Below are 15,448 nucleotides of genomic sequence, written 5' to 3'. Positions count from 1 at the left end.
AGGGACTTTCAGGAAAGCAGGGAATTTGAAGAAGGTGGGTTTGGAGTGGATTAACAATGGTAGAAAAGATCATGGTTTTGGATGGGGGAAGATAAGAGGTGGTGGTGAACAGCTGTTTTGAAGACATGGAGGGAAGAGTGGGATTGAAGACAGTGAGGGAGTTTGTTCCAAAGGTGGCAAAAAAGAGGAATGAAAGAGTGAAGGTGAACAGTGATTTTTGATTTTGGTAGTTTTACCAGAAGGGGGTTGCTGGTGGACCTCAAGCACCCTGTGGAAATATGGGGGGAGGGGGTGGACATATCTCAAGCAGAACAGTGGGGGCGACGCCAGAGAGGAGGCAATAGAAGACCAACAGACCACCGACCTGCCTGTTGTGAGAGAGTGAGAGACCCAAACACTCAGCCTCATCATGGGGATACTGATGATACTAAATGCCTTGGTTTCCACAGTGTGAAGCTGAGACAGGTCGGAGGCATGAGCACCAGCCCAGAGGGGAGAGCAGCACTCCATCAGGCTATAGACAAAAGCTTTATGTGGTCAGGAGCTCAGGTGGGCCGAGGAAGGACTTTGCACGATGGAGGATTCCCAGTCGGCGACTGGCTTTGAAGGCCAGGTTGGAAATGTGGCTTTCCCAGGAAAGATCATGGCAGATAGTGAGATCCAGAACCTTGAGTGAAAGGACTTCTTAAAGAGGATTGTTGAGAAAGTAGATGGGGGGGGGGGGGTTCCAAGCGGTCCTTTCGGGGAGACAAAGTGAGTGTGAGATTTGTCAAGATTGAAAGACATGTTCCACATGTTGGACCAGTTTGTGATTTTACCGAGATCTGCAGAGAGCGAAGAAGCTGCTGCCTGCCAATCTGAGGGATGACATGGTACGGCAGAAGGTGGAGTCATCAGCAAAAAGATAAAGATTATTTTCCAGAGAGTCAGAGAGATCATTGATGAAAACCAGAAAAAGAACAGGGTCCAGAACACTGCCTTGAGGAACTCCGGCCTGGGCAAGAAGAGGGGATGAGAGAATTACATTTAGGGCCACATGTTGGTTGCGAGAGGAGAGGAGGTCTGCAACTATGAGTGTAGATGGCCTTGGATACCATAGGAAGATAGTTTGGTGAGCGGCAGGGTGCCAGACCATAGCAAAAGCACGCGAGATGGCTCTGATTTAATGTCTGGCATTGAGGACCTCGATCCATTGATGGGAGAGCAGAAGCAGCATATCCAGGGTAGAGTGACCTGGTCTGAAACCAAATTGATGATCAGAAATCAAGCCATTGGAGAAGAGGAAGGATTTCATGTCTGAAACGATGATGGATTCCATAACCTTGCTGATGATTTGGAGAAGGCTGATTGGTCTGTAGTTGCAGGAATCTGTTTTTGCACCTTTTTTATTCAGGGCAGCGATGTTTGCTGATTTCCAAGCAGATGGCAGATGACCTTGAACAAATGAGAGGGTGAATAGAACAGAGAGAGGGTGAGCAAGAGCAGAGGAGCAACTTTTTAGAACACGTGGGCTGATGCCGTCTGGACCGGTTGCAGATTCTGAGTCGAGGTTTGACAGCAAGCTCTCCACCTTGTCAGGACAAAAGGACACAGAGTCCAGGGAGAGCTGAGTACGACTGGGTAAGGTGGGTACAGAAAGCGACGGGTACAGAAAGCGATTCAGCCTTTTCATGTGCAGTGTCAGCAGTGCGGCCATTTGAGGTAAGGGTGGGAATGGAGGGGGAACATACACGAAAAACAGACTTGACTAGATGCCACCAGGATTTGGAGGAGGGAGACAGGTTTGAGAGTTCAGACTTGAGATTAGAAAGATATTGTTTTCTTGCTCTCATGAGAGTCGACATGCACTTGAAAAAAAATTACAAAACCAGAGTAGTACAAACACAGGAACACAAGTACTGAATCGTTATTTTATGAGTGTTGAAGTCATTTTCATGAAAGGTGTGACTCAAATGCATGTAACATCACTGTATGTAATATGAATGTCCATCTGCAATTGCAGTTGACACATTTGGTTGTCACCAAAATAATATTTTGAGTTTTTATTCTGAGTCACTGTCAGGATCTTTGTTCATGGGATTTTCACATCAATCATTCCCTGGACATGAGCACCTCTAAGCTATCTAGCCTGGGTTAGAATCTCAACCGAGCTATAAACTGCCATCCCGGTGTTTCACAGGCAGGGTGAGTCATCACTGTGTGTGCATTCTCTCAGATGGACATTAAACTGGTGTTCTGTCTGCCAGCATTGGTTGTGGTCGTTAAAGATTGAACGGGGTCCTTCACGAAGAGTGGCCGAGCTATCGCCAGCACCCTGAACAAATTCCAAATCCCTGCCCTACTTAGTCGATCATCAGGCCTGGCCAGCCGGTTCATGAAAGACTTTGGCGACGAATCTCCCCTGGCCGGCATCACAAGAATGTGGCAATAAATGTGACCATTAAAGAAAGAAGAAGACTGCCAGGACATTGACACGGCGCAGTGCAGCGAAGGCCTCCATTTGTGGTCGATGCATTGCTTTGTCTGACATTGATAGCCTGATTGGGTCTCGCCACATGTTATCAGTTCCACGCAGCTTTGCAGAACAGGTTCCTTGGTAAGTAACGAGGAACATAGTGCATCGTGCTCCATCTTACACTCACGTAGTCGTGAAGATGGAACCGTTGGCTTTGCCACAAGATATTGTTGCCATACATATATATGTGTGATCGTGAGATTTTCTGAGGTGTTGGATCAAGGCATCCTGTGCGTGGGGGCCGGAAGGGAAAAGGTTGTAAATATGTCTTTGTCTTGGAAAAATGACACAAAAATGACAAAAATTGACACAAAAACAGAAAAATGACACAAAAATGACAAAATTCTATGTGTTGACATGACTTTTCAAAAAAAAGTATCGGAATCAGAGAGATGGCAGACAAAGGATTTAGCATTGTCATTTCCTCAGGTCGATGCCAAATCTCAGTCAAAGCTACGTCCTGGCTTCGGATGACTGTGCAGTATTTCCCAAGCTCTTTTATTACCTCCACCACCGAAGGTGGATGGACATGATGTTGTCACCCCTGTTTGTCTGTCTGTCTGTCTGTCTGTCTGCTTGTCTGTGTGAAGGATATCTTAAAAAGGTTCTGGATGGATTTTGACAAAAGCTGGTGGACTGGTTGGGTGCATGACAAGGACAAACTCTTTAGATTTTGGTGAAGATCCTGATCTGGATCCGGATACGATAATTTATTTTAATTTTCAAGTGATTGTTCACCATTGAGGGATGCAGCCAAAAATTATAAATATAGGAGGATATTTCAAAAAATTGTGGACGAGTTATGACAAAATTTAGTGGATGAGTTGGGTAGATGACAAGAACAAGCCAATTAGATTTGTTTCAGGTCTGGAAGCAGATCCGGCCTATCGGTGGGATACAAAACCTAAACTGTTCAACCTGGTGGAGGCATGTGCTCTACCAGGTGCCGTTCTCATGAGTAATGCCATTGGACTGATCACTCATGGTATTCCATCCACTTATGGAGTGAAATGCATGAATACTTTCTCCAATATAATCTGTGCAGTTAATCTTGCGGACTGCATTATAATCAACTTTTGCATAGTGCGCCACTTTTAAGCCAAATTTCTCTGCTCGAGTGTGGGGATGGACACAATAAGGAGACCAAGTATGTCGGTGTCTTGGCAATGAACTATCACATGATCATACCCTGCAACATGAACATGTGCAGCATGCAGGATTGCAGGACAGCATGCTCAAACTGTCTGCTCATGTGTGGAGTGTGAGAGAATGATCATTGAGAGGCAATGACTTTTGAAGAGTATGCTTGGTAAATTTTCTCAAATCCACCACAGAACACAACTTCAAGCTGCCATTTCTGAGAAAGCGGGAGGGGGGGAGGGGGAGGGTTGTGTCTGTACGGAGTTCATTCCAGAAAAACCTTGCAACATTGGTCTTGTTCTACTCAAGAACTATGAAATTCTTCCAGTTTTCAGGAGTATTTAAGTCGTTACTGTTAATCACTTTCCAAGCACCTCTGTGGCATTCATCATGGTTTGCACATGTTTCAGATTTGACAGAATGCTCCTCATACATGTTCAATACGACATACAATTGAGTGCAGTCATTTCTGAAGTTGGAGTTCAGAATCTGAATTGAAGTATCAGCCAGATCACCAAAAGTGTGAGCACCAAGAGTTTTTCCAATTTCTCGAACGAGCATCATGCTATCAACGCTTGTGCCTGTGTTACGCACGGGTGTTTGCTGCTTTGGTTGACCATGTGTTCCCATTCAGCTGCATTTGGGAATGCCTTAAGGACCGAACATCTTGGTTTTTGTTTCCATTTTCAGAGGAAATCAAAGTGCTTCTTACTGTTGGTATTACTGTTGATGTCAGTACTGTTGGTAAAATTAGTGTTATAGGTCATTCACCGCTGTACATTTGCCACTGAAAATGTCCCAGCGTTTGACTCCAACCAAACAATAATGTGAACATAATTTACATCACACAGACTGACAGAGGATTAAAGGGGAACAGGGACACAGACATCCCACGTGAGCGGATGAGTGGTCGAAAGGAAAGACGGGAAAGACAGTGTGGGGTTAGCTATTACCATAGAGCAGATAGGAATGCATCATGGCATGGTCCGTGTATGGGTAGTTAGCCAATCTCGATGTATTAAGGAGGGAAATGTTAGCTTAAGAATTGTCCTGTTTGAATGTGCACAACAGGGGGTTGTGCATGGGAATATGTAGTCATGGATTATGGTTAAGGAAATTGTGCGGATAAACTCGATGTCAACCTCGACTGGGGGGTGCCAGGAGACTCGGCATGAGAGTGAGGGGAGGGGCGTTCATCACCTCCCAAGGGGAGGAGCTATGGAAGGCCTTCAGGGGTGGAGCGTTTCCTAGGGAGAAGAGGCAGGAGACTAATCAGGCAGTTGGGAATCTGAGGTGAACAAGACATTAGGAGAACAGAGTGACTGAGGAGAAAAAGTGTCTTAGGTAGACTAAGGAGAAAGAGGAAGACTCTGAGGAGAGCTGGTAAAGGAGGTCATGCTGCCTGCCTGTCTTCACCTTGTTCTTGTTTGTCCTGCCTGTCTGCCGACCATTTAGTTGTTCCTGCCTTGCCCTCATTCATCGACCTGCCCGTGTGCCTTCGTCTCATCCTCCCCTCATCATCCCCCTTATCGCCTGCTCGTCCACCAGCAGCTGAATCCCCCGGTTTTTGTCCCCTTTCCCCATCAGTGACTGAGTCTGGTGTGTGGCACCATAGTTTGTATTCTCATTGAACAAAATTATTTATCATCGATTCCGTGTCCCCCCCTTTCTTCCCCACCACTACCCGCCATTGTATCCCTCTGCCGGTCAATCATCCCTGGTTTTTTCATTGTGGTTCAGGAAATAAACACATTGGTTTTACTCAAAGCTTCTAGGTTTCTCGTGTCTCTCCTCATGGCTCACGCGTGTGTCGTCCGCCATTAATTCAGATCATCTCCTCAGGAGTTAAGCCGCTTGGTACATTGCAGGATTTTACCCTCCCACCGTGACGAGCTCAATGTTAGTTGAGCTGTCGATGTTACAATATATATATATATATATATATATATATATATATATATATATATATATATATATATATATATATATATATATATATACACACACATACACATACATACACATCCTGGTGTTGGCGCAGTGGTTAGGGCAGTGGCTTGGGATCCAAATGGTCCTGAGTTCAAGCCCCGTTGGACCACTGAATTAATACACCAGGGGGTTGACTCAGCCTGTCATCCTTCCGAGGTCGGCGAAATGAGTACCAGTGTACTGGGCCGGTGTATACTCTGGTTAAAATAGGTGTACCATATCCCTGTGTCGTAAGAGGCGACCAGGGTTGCGTCAGGAAGGGCATCCGGCGTAAAACCTGTGCCAAATCACTATGCGGATCATACGGATGATCCGCTGTGGCGACCCCTAACGGGAGCAGCCGAAAGAAGAAGAAGAAGATATATATATATATATATATATATATATATATATATATATATATATATATACATACATACATACACATACATCATCGTTGGAGCTGTGGAGGAATTCTGGAAATGGTTTCAAACAGCAAAGGACTTATCTTGGTTGCCTTTCATGGTTGCTTTATGCAGCTTCTTCAGCTGGAAGAGCATGGCAAGAGTCAATTTATTGATATAATCCTAGCCACATGGGTTTAATTGATGAGGTAAGAGATAACTGGTTATTCCCTCCATTCACAGATGAAAGATGTGGTTGGGTCTGTTTTTTCATATATATATATATATATATATATATATATATATATATATATATATATATATATATATATATATATATATATATATATATATATATATATATATATATATATATATATATATAGGTATATCGTGTTACGGCTGTGGAAATTCGCAATACACCATAAAGGGTCCTGAGATCAGATATGACGCTAAGTTTATGTACAGATAGGTCCCCACCGTTGTTTAAAGGGGATTCTTCGTTTTCACCAGGCTGTGACTCTGAGATAGCCGTTTTTCTTTTCTATCGTTATTTTGAGCCACCATTGCAACAAACCTCCACACAAACCACCGTCACCACCAACTACGCCACAACGCCAACCACGCTCACACCACCCCCACAACCACCACCACCAACGTCGCTCTCAACAACCGCTTCCGAATGGCAGAACAAAAAGCACTCGTGAAGCCTGTGGGGTTTTTTCCCACCTGATTCTCCCGCCTGTTCTTCCCCGCGCTTGGTGTGGGGGAGGTGCGATCCGAGCGGGGGTCAAAGGTCATGTGAAGGAGGGGTCTGATTTTGGGGGAATAATTCCCTGGCCCCGAGCCAAAACTGACTTTCCTCGTCCCCCGCACGGCGCAGGGAGAGGGGAGCGAGAGGGCACGCCCCTTTTTGGGAAGCTTCCAGAAGGGAGGTGGAGCCATAAACGGGGCGGGGCAAAGGGCGGAGCCCCGCTTTACAAAAGGCGAACAGACGCGAGGCTACGTCTCTTCTCGGTTCATGCTGGCTCGTTCGTTCGTGGTCTCGTGGCGCTGGTCACCCCTTGGGCTTCTCTTCCCCCTCCCTTCGTTTGGACCTTTTCGTTTGGACTCTTCGTTTTGGGCTTCTCTCTCTCTGGTCCTGAAGCCCCTTCTGCCCTTCAGTCTTTTGCTTGTTTGGTCGTGGGTTGTGGAAGCACCAGCAGCAACGCCGGAGAGAGCTCGCTGACCACGCCCGGGGCCCTAGGTCAGGCGCGGCTACGCAAGGCCGTGGGGAGTCGACGTCGCGACCTGCCCACCGTCGTGCCACAAGGGCACGGGTGAGACACTTCGGTCTCACGGGACCCGTTCGGTCCTCCAGGTTCCGTGCCATAAAGGTTTACGAACCCCGTCTACCTCCCTGCCTATGGGGAGGGTTTTCCTGTTGTTTTTGTATGCATGCTGTGGCGCCGTGTCCTGCCAAGTAGAAACTGTGTAAGTAACTGTGCCTGTAAATTGATCCTTGCTTATAGTCGGTCGTATTGCTTTTGTTTTCTATTTCTTGCTTGTAAATTGCATGATTCCTTGCTTGTGTTGTGTGTGCAATATGTGCTTTAAATAAATGTCCTTGTGTGAAATGTATCCCGTTCGTCGTTTTTTTCCCTTTTGAAAGTGCCATCTTGAATCGCGGAATAAATTAGTTGAGGGTTTCAAACACCCGGTAAAGAAGAATCTGAACCGTCAAGGTTGGCGATAACACCGCTCGGTTATCCCTGTAGTACGGAACGAACCGCTAAAGCGGTTCATGTCCTAAGCCGACCTGTGACGTGGTGTAACCCCTCGGTAGGTTACCCGCGCGGGTATTTAGGTATATCGACATTCGGCGATTCAACCTATTTCGCGCGGATAGAATGCGGACTGGGTTGTGGTGAGGTTAAACCCCCACCCGTGACTGGCTCCTGGCGGTAGTTCCAGGAGGGTCACGACTGAACTGTCCGTCCGGTGGGTGACGCGGCTGCCATTAGAGGTATGCGGCCGATCGCACGCCAGGCGGGCCAGAATTCATAACTATATATATATATATATATATATATATATATATATATATATATATATATATATATATATATATCTTCTTCTTCTTCTTTCGGCTGCTCCCGTTAGGGGTCGCCACAGCGGATCATCCGTATGATGCGCATAGTGATTTGGCACATGTTTTACGCCGGATGCCCTTCCTGACGCAACCCTGGTCGCCTCTTACGACACAGGGATATGGTACACCTATTTTAACCGGGGTATACACCGGCCCAGTACACTGGTACTCATTTCGCCGACCTCGGAAGGATGACAGGCTGAGTCAACCCCCTGGTGTATTAATTCAGTGGCCCAACGGGGCTTGAACTCAGGACCTTTGGATCCCAAGCCGCTGCCCTAACCACTGCGCCAACACCAGGCTTCATATATATACATATATAGATGCAATTAGCATATTGTGGCTGTAATTATGAGCATCAGCTGCAGATTATTTCTCCCATGGTAAAACCACATAATCCGCAAAGAAGAAAAGCCTGTCTGCCACCGAGACGATTGTTACCACCAATGCAAACCAAAAAAAAAACTAGAAGGTAAGTGTCATCAGATGCATAGAGATGTACAGTAGGTCAAAATGTGTGGAGTGTGACGAAGCACTCCACCCGATCTCCAACGGACGTGAGTCTTATGAGACATGAGATTTCAACATTTTACTCTTATGACACATGAGACGTTTAGATTCAGACATCTTCCTATCCCATGACATGACTGAGAATTCCGAGAAACGTACCTGGTGGATAGACGTGTAAACTACCCAGCTTTTAGAATCTTACACAGGCTTGCTATATTTTTCTGCAAATGTAATTGTTTAAATTTAATTCCATTTTACTTTAAGAATTTTATCGAGTTAAAAACTGTGGAATGTTTGAGCTCTACAAACAGATGATTTCTGGAATTCCGTTCTTTTTTAATATGCAAAAACTCAAAAGCTAATGGATTTCAAGATTTAAAAAAAAATTGTACAGTGCAATCTTTTACTTTAATGTACCTGAAATAAGAGCCAACATGCCCAGTTTATAAAATCCAGAGGTTTGTTCATTTATGTGTTTTGCTTACATTCAGGTGGAAAAGGCGAAAACGAGTCTTCTTGTATCACAACAAGAAAATTACGCGAGAAATATCATCGCAGGAACATTCATTTCTGGATGTTGTGAAAGAGGTTTTTGGGGAATTTTTCATTTCGGAAAAGGAGCTATAAAAATGGACAAAGAATCGAGTTTGTGGTACATTTTTGTTCCTCATGCATCGTTTCCTTGGCAGGCTTTGCGAAAACTGCTTTGTGACGTAAAACTGTAAAACTGAACGGCATGGGAGAGCATTTGATTGACCACGAGTGATGATACATCCAATCAAAAAATGTATAAATCGCTTCTCGATGACACATTCAGTTAACTATGACGAGAGGCGTTAAGTTATAATATATTCTTGGTAGCATCTTGGTTATAAATCAGAGGCAGCAGGATAGCACAGCTCGTAACATGTGTGCCTATGTGTTGTCTAATCCTGGGTTTGATTCCCAAAAAAGGCAAGTTCGACTCAAGTGCAGTTCTGGTCTGACACCAACTAGGTAGTGCTGGATTATGGAACATGTCTTTTATTTATTTTTCAAAGTCACGTTAACCTTGGTACCTTTCATTAAACTCATTCATTGGATTGATACCATGGCAACATTCTTTATATGTAATAATCTCCGATTCTCTATCATTTGAGATCATGGCGTTTATCTTTTTCACATAAAAATACCTTTTGGCTTAAGTCCCATTGGAATGAGAGGCGTCTTTTCAACCTCCTTACCTCTCGAAATGAATGCCAGGGTGACTATAAATAAAGCTGTAAACATCATCATTGTATTAAAATAGCAGGTTGACAAGACAATGCACCTGCGAAGGTTAATTTGTCAGACGTTCTCCTCTGTTTTGTGCAATTTTTAATTCAAAAGAAGCATCTGCAGAAGAAGCAGCATGAGAACACTTCTCAGTACCCTAATACTACATGTACAAACAAGTATCAATCATGGTCACTTACCAGTGGTCAGAAATACCTGGAGTCATAGCGTGGTCACTATCAATGGCATGAGTATTTTCATGCTCCAATTCAAAGTGAACTGGAAAGGCATTTGGGAGAGCGCACACCTCCGCCAGTGTGAACAGTTTACGTTTTGTATGCCATTGATAAGCCGGACCTTACCAAAAATCGAATTGGCTTGTGCTTGTCACCTACCCAACTCATCCACCTAGTTTTGTCAAAACAGGTCCCAAGTTTTTGAAATATCATGCTCTTTATCAATTTGGCCCTATCTTTCAATGGTGCAGAATCACTTTAAAGGTTAAATAATTCTCGTATCTGGATTCGAATTCAGATCTTCACCAAAATCGAATCAATTCGTCCTTGTCACACACCCAAGCTGTCCACCAAATTTCATCCGAATCCATCAATAACGTTTTGTGCTATTCTGCTTGCAGACAGACAAACAGACAGGGATGAAAACATAACCTCAGTCCAACTTTGGTGGCAGAGGTCATGAACATATTGTTTTATTCTTCATAAGGTATTGTTGTGGTTGAGGAAATTCGCAAACCACCATTCAGGTCCCGTAGGTGAGATATCTCTGTAAGTACATGTGTAGTTAGCCCCAAACCCGTTGTTTAGAGGGAATAAATGTCATTAATTCAGGCTGCGACCCTTTAAGATAGCCGTTTTTCTGTTCTATATTTATTTTGAACCAACCACGTCTCATCCGCCATCACACAACAACCACCAACCGCAACGCCGCTTCACAACAACAACAACGCCAACAGCCACGACGTTTACCGTCATGGCTCGCTCCCGTAAACATCGCATAACCACCATTCCAAGCATCGCCATGGCCATCACCGCCACTTTAGGCCCTCCACCACCTTCACCTCTCCTCCTTCTGCGGCCATTCCCGCGCCGCTTGTGAACGCCGAGCGTCAGGCTGTCCTGGCCTCGTGCGGGACGCGCGCTGAGCCGCGGGTACAAAGAGCGGCCTTTCCGAGGGGAAGTCGGATCAGGAATGATTCACGCCCACTTCTGTTCCGTCCTATCAGCGAGCGCGGGGCGATTTGGCCCCGCCTCCAGGCGCGTCAGAGTAGAATCGATATATGCAAATTCGAGGATCAGGGGAGGTTCACGCCCACTTTTCCTCCGTCCAATGGGCGAGCGTAGCTCCGCCCCCGAGCCCACTCTGATCCGGAAATTTGCATATGGATTCTCCTGCTGCACTATAAAGCGCCGAGCGCGGGGCGAATTCAGGTTTTCTGTTTCGGGCTTGGGCGAGTTGTGGCGGCGGCGAAGTGTGGCAGCAGCAGTCAAGACGGGTCTGGAGGAGAGTCGGTCTGTCGGGGTTCGGAGTCTGTCGGGGAGCTGCAGAGAGGAGAAGCCGGGAACGCGGTCGAGGACGCAGTGGAGTCGCTCGTCGCGGGACCCAAGCAAGCCAGCTATCCTCTTTCCCCAGAGCATCAACAACCCCCCCCCCGTTTCCCCCCCCCCGCGCTGAGATAGTGCGAAAAGGGGGACCCCGTTCCCACCCCATTCCAGGCAGTGCCAGCGAGGCCCGCGGAGGAGCGCGGAGTCGGGGCACCGCCGCCATTTTGTGGCTCATCACAAGATGGGTAGGCTCTGCCCGGTCTCGTGCCCCACAGACCACGTCTGCCCCCTTGTCGTAGAGGGTGGCCCCTTTTTCTTTTGCTTTTGAGTATATGTGTTGTCGGCGCCGTCTGTAAAGTAAAACTGTGTAAGTGTTGCCGTGTGCTCGCGTAGTCGGTAGTAGATCTGCATTGTGTTTCTTTTGTTGCAATTGCTTTTGGTGCATAATTGTTGTGTTTCTTTTACATTTGCTTTTGGTGCATAATTGTTGTAATTGTATATGTGTGCTTTCCGTTTGCCGCAGAATAAATGTGAATTATGTTGAACTGTTTTTCCCGTTTCGCTTCGTCTTTTCTTTCATTGAATCTCCATCTTACTTCACGTAAAGGGTTGGTAGTGGGCTAAATACGCCCAATAATTAATCGGAACCGTCGAGGTTTACGATAACACCGCTCGGTTATCCCGATAGTACGGAACGGGTCGCTTAAAGTGGCCCGTGTCCGAAGTCGACCTGCGGCGAGGTGCGATCGCCCGGTCTACCCTCCGTGTGGGTACTTAGGTAGGTCGAATTTGGCGAACAACCCTATCCCACGCGGGGGGCCGATTGGCACGATCGTGGTGAGGCCGAAAGGCCCACCCGTGACTAGTTCCCGGCGTTAGTCCGAGAGGGTCACGACGGGATTGTCCGTCCGGTGGGCGACGTGCCGCGATTCGAGTTACGTGGCCGCTCGCACGCCGGCGGGCGCGAATTCGCAACAGTATTAATATTCACTGTAATGTAATCAAATGCTGTTGCACTGCAATTCAAAGATTGCAGTGGTTTCCTGTCTTTATACAGAGCAATAAAACTCTTGCTTACCTTCAGCGAGAGGAGAGAATCTTTTACTTTACCATCGTTGGAAAAGAAAACTCTTCCAAACTTTACACCTGTCTCATCTGATCCCTTGAACTGATAATTTTTTTGGTGTCACATTGACATTCAGCCATCACGACGCTTTGATGGTTAATGCCACCCAGTGGGGCCTTTCTTCTCTCTGGGACTAGCCAAAGCAAGAGTGTTGATTTTGGCCAGAACGCTGGCAAGCTATTTTTGAAAGGCATTATGAGATCATTAACATGCACGAGATGAGTGAAGGTTCGGAAATTGGACAGCTTGCTTCGTGTCCTCTTTGACGGGGCGTACTACTTCATGATGCAATTCACCGCATGAGAAATGCCAAAAAAAAAACGTTTATATTTATATTGCACTCAAATGAAAACCAAACTCAAACTCAGACTGGACCTTTCAAGTACAATACAGTATCCAACTTATGGATTACCCTGTCAGTGTTACTTAAAACTTGAACAAAATCTTTTTAGCCAGAGCTGCAATGGTAAAACTAAATCATGTAGAGAGACCTGTTGTACTGCAAAAAGTGAACCCTCATTAGGGCTTTCACCCCACCCCACCACCCCTTCCCCCTCCCTCCCAAGTATAAAGCAATACATGTTGTGAAAATAATGGGTTTTAGTAAAACCAGAAATTAAATACATTGCCATTTTGGTGGTCATCAAACTGCAAATCAGAGGACAACAAAATAATGCCACATGAACAGTAAATACCTCTTTGACGCTTCCTCGGGCTGCCAGGTCGTGTGGCATGCTCTGCAGATTTTCGAGATCTGGTCGGTGACCTGGACACAGGTTCTGTCTTTTTGGAAATATCCCTTTTTTTGTCCACTGTGAACCACAAACCAAGACACAGAAGAGAATAAATCAAAAAGAAAAATATTGTCACTGAGAGCAACAGCGTGAGCTATTCATCGCTCTAGCAGCAGTGAAACTGAGCTGTGAATGTTAGCGATAAAGGTTTAAGCCTTTTTGATATCTACAAACATGAAGCGTAAAAGAAGGTAACCGACACTATCTTACGATCAAAATAAAGTATATCCAAATCCATCAGGACCATACTCTGTACAGAGCATCGGTGCTGCCAAAGCAGTCTCCTGGGCTATTTGGCACAATCCTGGACAAGTTTCCACTCCAACAAAGGACACTCAAATGGCTCAATCATCCCAGCAAGTTGGGACTCATTTTGCCGTCCTCAGAAGGATGACAGGCTGAGTCAACCCCACCAGTACTAATTCAATGGTGAGGAGGATTTGAACTAAGGATGGGATTCCCATCCCAAGCCCACCACCCTAATCATTAAGCCAACACCAGGCATTAAATAAAATAAATATATACGCAACAAAAGGAATTTTGCATGAAATCTTTTCGGATTATAGGCATGCTTTCCTTAAGATTTTTGAACCATTCAATAATTCCGTCGAAACGAGGAAATAAAATCAAAAGAATAGACAGGTGCATTTGGTCAGAGGTAACTTACCCTTTCTTTTCTTTTCTTGCTTCATGTCCAGCTCCTTCTTTGGTGATGTTTTCTCAGCAGTGGCCATCACAGACTTATCATCAACTATTTTTTTGTCCACTTTGTCTGTTACTGCTGTTTCTTGTTCGTTCACTATTGGTGTTGTCTCAAGATGTTGCATTTCCTTGTTTTCATAGCTCTGATAATTTTCATCAATTTGATCGCTCTCCTCTTTCACCTTCAAACCTTCAATCAATTTCTGAGATTCCTTTCCAAGCAACTCTGACTCAGGCACTTCTTGCTTTTCCTCTCCCTCAAGAATCGATGGTTTAGGTTCTGTTAACGCGAGTGAATAGATCTTCTGTTTGACGTCAACCTTTTGTGCATCGTGAACTTGACTCTCTTCGTCCTCTGTTTTCTCAACCAGGGATTCGTCTTGATTCATCTGTAGCCCAGCAGTTCCTTTGATCTCTGTCAGTCCATGTGTTTCTGAACTCTGAGTAAATGCCGCTTTCATGGGACCTGCTTCCACTTGTTTTTCTTTTTTGAACTCTCCACTCTCCATAAAAGCCTCTTCATCGACCTGCACTGAATCGTGGCTCTCTGATATCTTCGTTTGATCCTCATTCTGTGTCGTCTCCAATGTTTTTGCAGCTGAGGGATAAAAAAAAATAACAATCCTTAAAGTCGAAGGAGCCTACAACCGCAGTGTATCAAATAAAATATGAAACATACCCAAATCAAGTTTAAAATGTTAATGATATATATTATAAGGGCTTTTTACATATATATTCAACTAAAATAGCAGTTCATTTCATTGGTGTTTAAGGACAACAACAACAGCAGCAGCAATGGATGATCGAACTGCCATCTGTAATTTCCTCAGACTGCAAACTGATTGTCTGCCAAGGAAAGCAGAGCTCATATTATTGGACAAAACAATAAAGCTTTAAAATAATCACACACACACACACACACACACACACACACACACACACACACACACACACACACACACACACACACACACACACACACACACACACACACACACACACACACACACCAGCTCCACCAATATCATATATCCTGATACCTCCATAACAAGCACACACCTTTACAGTTGACACCCTTTTACCTACTCCCCCTTACTCGTACACCCTTCAATTCAGTTAACCTTCATATGTAATCTTTGACCCCCTTGCCTTCCACATGTATCTAAAGACCCCTCTGACTTCCATATGTAATTACCTTCAATTGACTCTGACTTCCACGTGTAACCTTTGATTTCTTATCTTTAGTTAGCTCTCTTTTCCTGCATACATTCCAGTCCCCTTACTTTCATGTGTTACTTTTGCTGCCCAATGGTTATATTTTCCTTTTCAAAGCAGCTTGCAA

General features: G+C 45.2%; 1 protein-coding gene across 3 annotated transcripts in view; it reads right to left on the bottom strand.

The window, feature by feature from the left end:
* Nucleotides 1-15,448, bottom strand: part of LOC147028931 (uncharacterized) — a 158,576-nt gene that overhangs the window by 33,701 nt on the left and 109,427 nt on the right. For all 3 annotated transcript variants that reach the window (XM_085879817.1, XM_085879816.1, XM_085879818.1), the window contains 2 exons: nt 14,072-14,704; nt 13,306-13,422 (listed from right to left, as the gene is read on the bottom strand). In XM_085879817.1, coding sequence (XP_085735943.1) covers nt 13,306-13,422; nt 14,072-14,704 — 750 coding nt within the window. The remainder of the gene's footprint in view (nt 1-13,305; nt 13,423-14,071; nt 14,705-15,448) is intronic.

This window comes from Eptatretus burgeri, chromosome 4 (assembly GCF_056783735.1).
Source record: "Eptatretus burgeri isolate ZD-2024b chromosome 4, Ebu_testis_v1, whole genome shotgun sequence".
In the NCBI taxonomy this organism is placed as follows: domain Eukaryota; kingdom Metazoa; phylum Chordata; class Myxini; order Myxiniformes; family Myxinidae; genus Eptatretus; species Eptatretus burgeri.
Note: the sequence above shows the minus strand (reverse complement) of the source record. Positions and strands in the feature narration are given on the sequence as shown.